Source organism: Bombina bombina, chromosome 4 (genome assembly GCF_027579735.1).
Source record: "Bombina bombina isolate aBomBom1 chromosome 4, aBomBom1.pri, whole genome shotgun sequence".
In the NCBI taxonomy this organism is placed as follows: Eukaryota; Metazoa; Chordata; class Amphibia; order Anura; family Bombinatoridae; genus Bombina; species Bombina bombina.
Genome location: NC_069502.1, coordinates 93,519,516 through 93,528,242, shown reverse-complemented (window position 1 = coordinate 93,528,242; position 8,727 = coordinate 93,519,516). Strand labels below are relative to the sequence as shown.

At 43.1% G+C, this 8,727-nt stretch overlaps 1 protein-coding gene across 2 annotated transcripts in view; it reads left to right on the top strand.

Annotated features, from left to right (window-relative positions):
• The first annotated feature begins 5,745 nt into the window (after positions 1-5,745).
• The window catches only part of EFHC1 (EF-hand domain containing 1), a 53,976-nt gene continuing 50,994 nt past the window's right edge, over positions 5,746-8,727 (top strand). For both annotated transcript variants that reach the window (XM_053708922.1, XM_053708921.1), the window contains exon 1: positions 5,746-5,959. In XM_053708922.1, the coding sequence (XP_053564897.1) occupies positions 5,897-5,959 (63 nt within the window). In that variant the 5' untranslated portion in view covers positions 5,746-5,896. The remainder of the gene's footprint in view (positions 5,960-8,727) is intronic.

The window sequence follows — 8,727 nt, the reverse complement described above, 5'->3', positions numbered from 1 at the left end:
GGGCAGCTAGCTAGTCATGGCCAGGGAAAGGGCTGGGCAATACAGGGGCACACTCACAGATGTGTATCACTGATCCTAAAAACTTACAACACGTTACTGTAATCACTGATATGTAAGTTCTGAACACATGTACATTAGGGTTTCCACCTGTCCGGGAATGACCCGGACAGTTCAGGTTTCCATTTGTGTGTCCAGGTTTGAAGCTTAGTCAGACCTGAACATGCAAATGTCAGGGTTTGGTGGGAAATGTGGTACAAATATAGACTGTCTAGTATCACTGTACTAGTACTGGCCTTCTTACAGAGTGATGGCTCCTACATGATGTGTAGCTGTGGAGTGAGAGTGTGTGTGTGTCTGTGTGTGAGAGAGTAAGTGTCTTTGTGTGAGAGAGAGTGTGTTTGAGAGAATGTGTGTGAGAGTGTGTGTGTGTGAGCATCTGTTTTTGTGAGAGTTTGTGTGTCTGTGTTTGTCAGTGTCTTTGTGTGTGTGAAAGAATGAGTGTCTTTGTGTGTGTTTGAGAGAGAATGTGTGTGTGAGCGGGAGTATCTTTGTGCTTGTGTGAGAGTTTGTGTAAGATGTGTGTTAGTGTATGAGATTGAAAGTGTGAATATGTATGTGAGAGTTTGTGTAAGATGTGTGTTAGTGTATGAGATTGAGAGTGTGAATATTTATGTGAGAGTTTGTGTAAGATATGTGTTAGTGTATGAGATTGAGAGTGTGAATATTTATGTGAGAGTTTGTGTTTATTTGCTATTATACGTAGTGTGTACTTTGCAAATAAAATGTCCTGTGCTGTGCACAGTGCAAGAGTGTTTCAGATTGGCCTGAACTAAAAGGTGACAACCCTAATGTACTTTTGTGCAAGTGTACACAGTTATACATACACAAAGCCCACATAGCCTCGCACATTCCTCATTGCCAGCAACTGCAGCCCAGGTAACCCTCACGGTCCTTCCAGACAAAATCCAGTGGAAGTCACAGTCACTGAAGGCAAAGTGCACATGGAATGGAGGAGGGTGAGGGATGAATTCTCTCACTCAGGCTGTCACCACTATGCTGCTTCTTCCTGATTTTGGAAATCTATCCCTCACATTGTCCCACATCCCTACTGAAGTTCACCGCTGGATTCAAATGTAACTTAAGAGGCAAACTTCAGTAGAGATGTGGGACATTGCAAGGGCAGACTCTGCAAATTCGGAACCATCCGGGACACCAGAAAAATTTGGAACAGAAGTCCCAAACTTGTGACTTTCCTGGAAAATCTGGCATGGATGTCACCTTAGTAGAGCTGCAATTTTAAACAACTTTCCAATTTACTTTTGCTATCTAATTTGCTTCATTCTCTCTGAAAGAGCAGCAATGCATTACTGGGAACTAGCTTAGCAATATTAAGAGATATATGTGAAGCCACCAATCCGAAGCTAGCTTCCAGGAGTGAATTGATGCTCCTGGGACTATCTAGATATGTGGGGTTTTTCAACTAAGGATACCAAAAGAGCAAAGCAAATTAGATGATAGAAGAAAATTGGAAAATTGTTTAACCCCTTGAGTGCTAACGACGGCTCTGAGCCGTCGCAGAGTTTCCCACTCAGGTGCTAACTACGACTCAGAGCCGTCGCTAGCACTCTCCCACCTTGAGGTGATTCTGGGGGCTCCTACCCGGCGATCAGGCCTGTATAGTGACAGTCATCGCCGGGGCTTCACATTTTGCACGGTGACGTCACACGCAATGACGTGATGACATCATTGCGCAACTTTATTTAAAAATGACAATGACAAGTATAGGGAAAGGGGGCATGCTGCTTAGAAGCCTGTATCTCAGGCATCTAAGCAGCTACAGACCCCCAAGACCCACTGTTGGAAAACCCACCTGTCCAATGGCGTAAGTCTTGGGGATCTGAAAAAAAAAAAAGAAGTTAAAAAAATATATATATTTAAAACATTTAAAAAAACTTGAATCACCTTAGCACCCAGGTGGGAAAGTGCTTAGATTTGCATACTCAACAATGCATGATAACAAGACTATGCAAAAGTACTTAGTCTGAAGTTCAAATGAGTAGTAGAAATTTTTCTGACATTTTTTAAAGTTATGTCTATTACCACTCCCCCTGTATCATGTGACAGTCATCAGCCAATCACAAATGCATATACGTATATTCTGTGAATTCTTGCACATGGTCAGTAGGAACTGGTGTCTCAAAAAGTGTAAATATAAAAAGACTGCACATTTTGTTAAAATAAGTAAATTGGAAAGTTGTTTAAAATTGCATGCTCTATCTGAATCATGAAAGTTTAATTTTGACTTGAGTTTCCCATTAAATTTCATGCTTTGGGGCCGAATTATCAAGCACTGAATGGAGCTTGATGCATTACATTATACTTGATGCTCGCTGGAAACAGAAGTTATAAAGCCGCGATCTAAAGACCGCTGCTCCATAACTTGTCTGCCTGCTCTGAGGCGGCGGACAGAAATCAACCCGATTGAATACGATTAAGTTGATTGACACCCCTTGCTAGCGGCTGATTGGCCCCGAATCTGCAGGGGGCGGTATTGCACAAGCAGTTCTGGTGAAATGCTTGTGCAATGATAAATGCAGACAGGGTATGCTGTCTTCATTTATCTATGTGCAGCGGACATGATACGCTGAAGCATGAAAGTTGAATTTTGACTTTACTGTCCCTATAATGTCATGAGAATAGTTAACCTTAGAAAAACTAGATTACATGAACTGTATCAGCTTCAATAAACATAATAACTTTATTTTCATATATTATTTCAGATTGAATGTTTTATGGATTATTTTTAAAGGGACACTGAACCCAAATTTTTTCTTTCATGATTCAGATAGAGCATGCAATTTTAAGCCACTTTCTAATTTATTCCTATTATCAATTTTTCTTCGTTCTCTTGCTATCTTTATTTCAAAAAGAAGACATCTAAGCTTTTTTTTTATTCAGAACTCTGGACAGCACTTTTTTATTGGTGGATGAGTTTATCCACCAATCAGCAAGAACAACCCAGGTTGATCACCAAAAATGGGCCAGCATCTAAACTTACTTTCTTGCATTTCAAATAAAGATACCAAGAGAATGAAGAAAATTTGATAATAGGAGTAAATTAGAAAGTTGCTTAAAATGTCATGTTCTATCTGAATCACAAAAGAAAAAATTTGGGTACAGTGTCCCTTTAACCCCTTAATGACAACTGACGTACCAGGTACGTCATGCATTAACAATCAGTTAATGACAATAGACGTACCTGGTACGTCAGTTGTCTAACAGAGTGCTGGAAGCGATCACAATCGCTTCCAGCAGCTCTGAGGGTATTGCAGTGATGCCTCCATATGGAGGCATCCTGCAATACCCCTTTACAAGCCTCCGATGCAGAGAGAGCCACTCTGTGGCCCTCTCTGCACCGGAGCGTCGTTGGTGGGTGGGAGCAAGGCAGGGAGGTGGGTGGGCGGCCTGCCAAGGGCCTGTGATTTGGAGGGGGGCGGGATCGGAGGCCGGATCGGATGCGGCAGTGTCCGGGGGCGCGCACGGACGTGCGGGCGCGTGCACGGGGCGGGAGCGGGTGGGAACTGCTACACTACAGAAAACACGGATTTTAATTCAATAAACGATCGGGGGGGGGGGTTGGGGAAGGGGGGGGGTTAGGGTGGGTTGGGGGGGGGTTAGGGTGGGTTGGGGGGGGGAAGCTACACTACAGAAAATGGGAAAAAAAACACAAAAAAACACAAAAGCACATTTTTTTTTAAGAAACTGGGTACTGGCAGACAGCTGCCAGTACCCAAGATGGTGCCCATTAAGTTAGAGGGGGAGGGTTGGAGAACTGTTTGATGGGGGATCTGTGAGTTTGGGGGCTAAGGGGGGATTCTATACAGCAGCATATGTAAATATGCTATAAAAAAAAAATATATATACCTTTTTATCTTAGTACTGGCAGACTTTCTGCCAGTACTTAAGATGGCGGGAACAATTGTGGGGTGGGGGAGGGAATATAGCTGTTTGGGAGGGATCAGGGGGTCTGATGTTTCAGGTGGGAGGCTGATCTCTACACTAAAGCTAAAATTAACCCTGCAAGCTCCCCACAAGCTACCTAATTAACCCCTTTACTGCTAGCCATAATACAAGTGTGATGCGCAGCAGAATTTAGTGGCCTTCTAATTACCAAAAAGCAACGCCAAAGCCATATATGTCTGCTATTTCTGAACAAAGGGGATCCCAGACAAGCATTTACAACCATTTGTGCCATAATTGCACAAGCTGTTTGTAAATAATTTCAGTAAGAAACCAAAAATGTAGAAAAATGTAAAAAAAAATTTTATTTGAACGTATTTGGCGGTGAAATGGTGGCATGAAATATACCAAAATGTGCCTTGATCAATACTTTGGGTTGTTTACTACACTACACTAAAGCTAAAATTACCCCAAAAAGCTCCCTACATGCTCCCTAATTAACCCCTTCACTGCTGGGCATAATACAAGTATGTGTGCAGTGGCATTTAGCGGCCTTCTAATTACCAAAAAGCAACGCCAAAGCCATATGTCTGCTATTTCTGAACAAAGGGGATGCCAGAGAAGCATTTACAACCATTTTTGCCATAATTGCACAAGCTGTTTGTAAACAATTTCAGTGAGAAACCGAAAGTTTGTGAAAACATTTGTGAAAAAGTGAACGATTTTTTGTATTTGATCGCATTTGGCGGTGAAATGGTGGCATGAAATATACCAAAATGGGCCTAGATCAATACTTTGGGATGTCTTCTAAAAAAATATATATACATGTCAAGGGATATTCAGAGATTCCTGAAAGATATCAGTGTCCCAATGTAACTAGCAGTAATTTTGAAAAAAAGTAGTTTGGAAATAGCAAAGTGTTACTTGTATTTATGGCCCTATAACTTGCAAAAAAAGTAAAGAACATGTAAACATTGGGTATTTCTAAACTCAGGACAAAATTTAGAAACTATTTAGCATGGGTGTTTTTTGGTGGTTGCAGATGTGTAAAAGATTTTGGGGCTAAAAGTTAAAAAAAAGTGTTTTTTTTCCATTTTTTCCTCATATTTTATATATTTTTTATAGTAAATTATAAGATATGATGAAAATAATGGTATCTTTAGAAAGTCCATTTAATGGCGAGAAAAACGGTATATAATATGTGTGGGTACAGTAAATGAGTAAGAGGAAAATTACAGCTAAACACAAACACCGCAGAAATGTAAAAATAGCCATTGTCATTAAGGGTAAGAAAATTGAAAAATGGTCCGGTCATTAAGGGGTTAAGAAACATCCAATTAACACTCATAATATCTATTCCATATATAATGACTCCTAAGCTATTTTAGTTTTCACAATGAAACTACAACAAATTAATACACCTTTAAAACAAACCTTTGCTTATTATTACAAAAAAAATCAAATATTGATGAATAATCTCATTTTATAATATTCATCAACAGGTAAGAGAAATATACAAATAAAAAGAGAAAGAGGAGATCGTTTCTGTATTGTAGTATTTTTTCTGGAACATCACAAGTTACATAGTCTACACTATTAAATAGTTTTCTAAGATGTCAGGTTTGTGTCTCAGTTCCTCAGGTCAATAGAATAAAGAGACAGAATCCTGCAACCACATGTGTTTATGTTGCTATGGTGACTGAGTTGCCTGGAAACGGAAAACGCTGGAGAGTTACAAGAATACAGAGACACAGTAACTCTAAGCAATAGTCAGGGGAGGAAGGAGAGACAACAAAATACTGATAAATACATAAAGGGGAAAACTGCTGGAAAGAGACTAAAAAACACAGATTTTAGGCTGCAGGAAATCAGAGACAACGTGCAGAAATAATTAGATATTAAAGAGGCCAGAGGGGAGTCTTAGAGAAGCCCAGATATGGCTTCACACCCTGTGCATGGGCTGCCATTTCTGCCTGGAAATACTTACAGAGATCCTACGGTAAGTGCTTCCCGGGTGACATATAAAATAGTGACAACCTGTGTCTTGTGAGTATGACATCATGCTATTAGCTTTAATTTGCTGGTCTAGTGAAGAAATGCTACAAAATGATATATTTAAGGTATTGTACAAACAAGCTTCAAATGAACTTTTAGTTTTTGCTACAGATATCAGGAAGTGGAGATGTAATGGAGATATATTGTAACTTGCAGGACTTAGGACCTGGAGGGTGCTGCAAGGGAGGATACATGTGCAGTTTATATACAGGTCCCCATGAGTGTGATTGTGATCTGGGATGTATGTGCAGGGGGCAGGCAGTTTATATACACAGTACGTGAGTGTGATTATGACCTGGGGTGTAATGTTCTGCAGGGGTGAAAGAAGGGGCAGTGTATACACCGACCAACATGAATGTGATTGTGACCTGGGGTGCAATGTTCTGCAGGGTAGCAAGAAGGGGCAGTGTATATACAGGGCAGTGTCTGAGTGTGACTGTGACCTGGGGTGTAATGTTCTGCAGGGGTTAAGGAGGGGCAGTCCATATACAGGTCAGTACTTGAGTGTGACTGTATCCTGGGGTGTAATGTTCTGCAGGGAGGAGCAGTGTATATACAGGTCAGTACCTGAGTGGGACTGTGACCTGGGGAGTAATGTTCGGCAGGGAAGTAAGGAAGGGCAGTGTATATACAGGTCAGTGTCTCAGTGTGACTGTGACCTGGGGAGTAATGTTCTGCAAGGGGTAAGGAGGGGCAGTTCATATACAGGTCAGTACTTGAGTGTGACTGTATCCTGGGGTGTAATGTTCTGCAGGGAGGAGCAGTGTATAAACAGGTCAGTACCTGAGTTGGACTTTGACCTGGGGAGTAATGTTCTGCAGGGAAGTAAGGAAGGGCAGTGTATATACAGGTCAGTGGCTGAGTGTGACTGTGACCTGGGGTGTAGTGTTCTGCAGCGGGTAAGGAGGGGCAGTGCATATACAGGTCAGTACTTGAGTGTGACTGTATCCTGGGGTGTAATGTTCTGCAGGGAGGAGCAGTGTATATAGAGGTCAGTACCTGAGTGTGACTGTGACCTAAGGTGTAATGTTCTGCAGGGGAGCAAGGAGGGGCAGTGTATATACAGGTAAGTAACAGTGTGCTTGTGACCTGTTGTGTAATGTTCTGCAGGAAAGTAAGGAAGGGGTAGTGCATATACAGGTTAGTGTCTGAGTGTGACTGTGACCTGGGGTGTAATGTTCTGCAGGGGAGCAAGAAGGGGCAGAGTATATACAGGTCAGTACCTCAGTTTGACTGTTACCTGGAATGTAATGTTCTGCAGGGGAGCAAGGAGGGGCAGTGTATATACAGGTCAGTATCTGAGTGTGACTGTGACCTGGGGTGTAATGTTCTGCAGGGGAGCAAGAAGGGGCAGTGCATATACAGGTCAGTATCTGAGTGTGACTGTGACCTGGGGTGTAATGTTCTGCAGGGGAGTAAGAAGGGGCAGTGTATATACAGGTAAGTAACAGTGTGTATCTGAGTGTGACTGTGACCTGGGATGTAATGTTCTGCGGGGGGTAAGGAGGGGCAGTGTATATACAGGTCAGTACTTGAGTGTGACTGTGACCTGGGGTGTAATGTTCTGCAGGGGGTAAGGAAGGGCTGTGTATGTACAGGTCAGTACCTGAGTGTGACTGTGATCTGGGGTGTAATGTTCTGCAGGGGAACAAGAAGGGGCAGTGTATATACAGGTCAGTACCTGAGTATGACTGTGTCCTGGGGTGTAATGTTCTGCAGGGGAGCAAGAAGGGGCAGTGTATATACAGGTCAGTACCGGAGTGTGACTGTGTCCTGGGGTGTAATGTTCTGCAGGGGAGCAAGAAGGGGCAGTGTATATACAGGTCAGTATCTGAGTGTGACTGTGATCTGGGGTGTAATGTTCTGCAGGGGAGCAAGGAGGGGCAGTGTATATACAGGTCAGTACCTGAGTGTGACACTGTTACCTGGGGTGTAATGTTCTGCAGGGGAGTAAGAAGGGGCAGTGTATATACAGGTCAGTACCTGAGTGTGACTGTGTCCTGGGGTGTAATGTTCTGCAGGGGAGCAAGAAGGGGCAGTGTATATACAGGTCAGTATCTTAGTGTGACTGTGTCCTGGGGTGTAAGGTTCTGCAGGGGAGTAAGAAGGGGCAGTGTATATATAGGTCAGTATCTGAGTGTGACTGTGATCTGGGGTGTAATGTTCTGCAGGGGAGCAAGGAGGGGCAGTGTATATACAGGTCAGTACCTGAGTGTGACACTGTTACCTGGGGTGTAATTTTCTGCAGGGGAGTAAGAAGGGGCAGTGTATATACAGGTCAGTACCTGAGTGTGACTGTATCCTGGGGTGTAATGTTCTGCAGGGGAGCAAGAAGGGGCAGTGTATATACAGGTCAGTATCTGAGTGTGACTGTGATCTGGGGTGTAATGCTCTGCAGGGGAGCAAGGAGGGGCAGTGTATATACAGGTCAGTATCTGAGTGTGACTGTGATCTGGGGTGTAATGTTCTGCAGGGGAGCAAGGAGGGGCAGTGTATATACAGGTCAGTACCTGAGTGTGACACTGTTACCTGGGGTGTAATGTTCTGCAGGGGAGTAAGAAGGGGCAGTGTATATACAGGTCAGTACCTGAGTGTGACTGTGTCCTGGGGTGTAATGTTCTGCAGGGGAGCAAGAAGGGGCAGTGTATATACAGGTCAGTATCTGAGTGTGACTGTGTCCTGGGGTGTAATGTTCTGCAGGGGAGTAAGAAG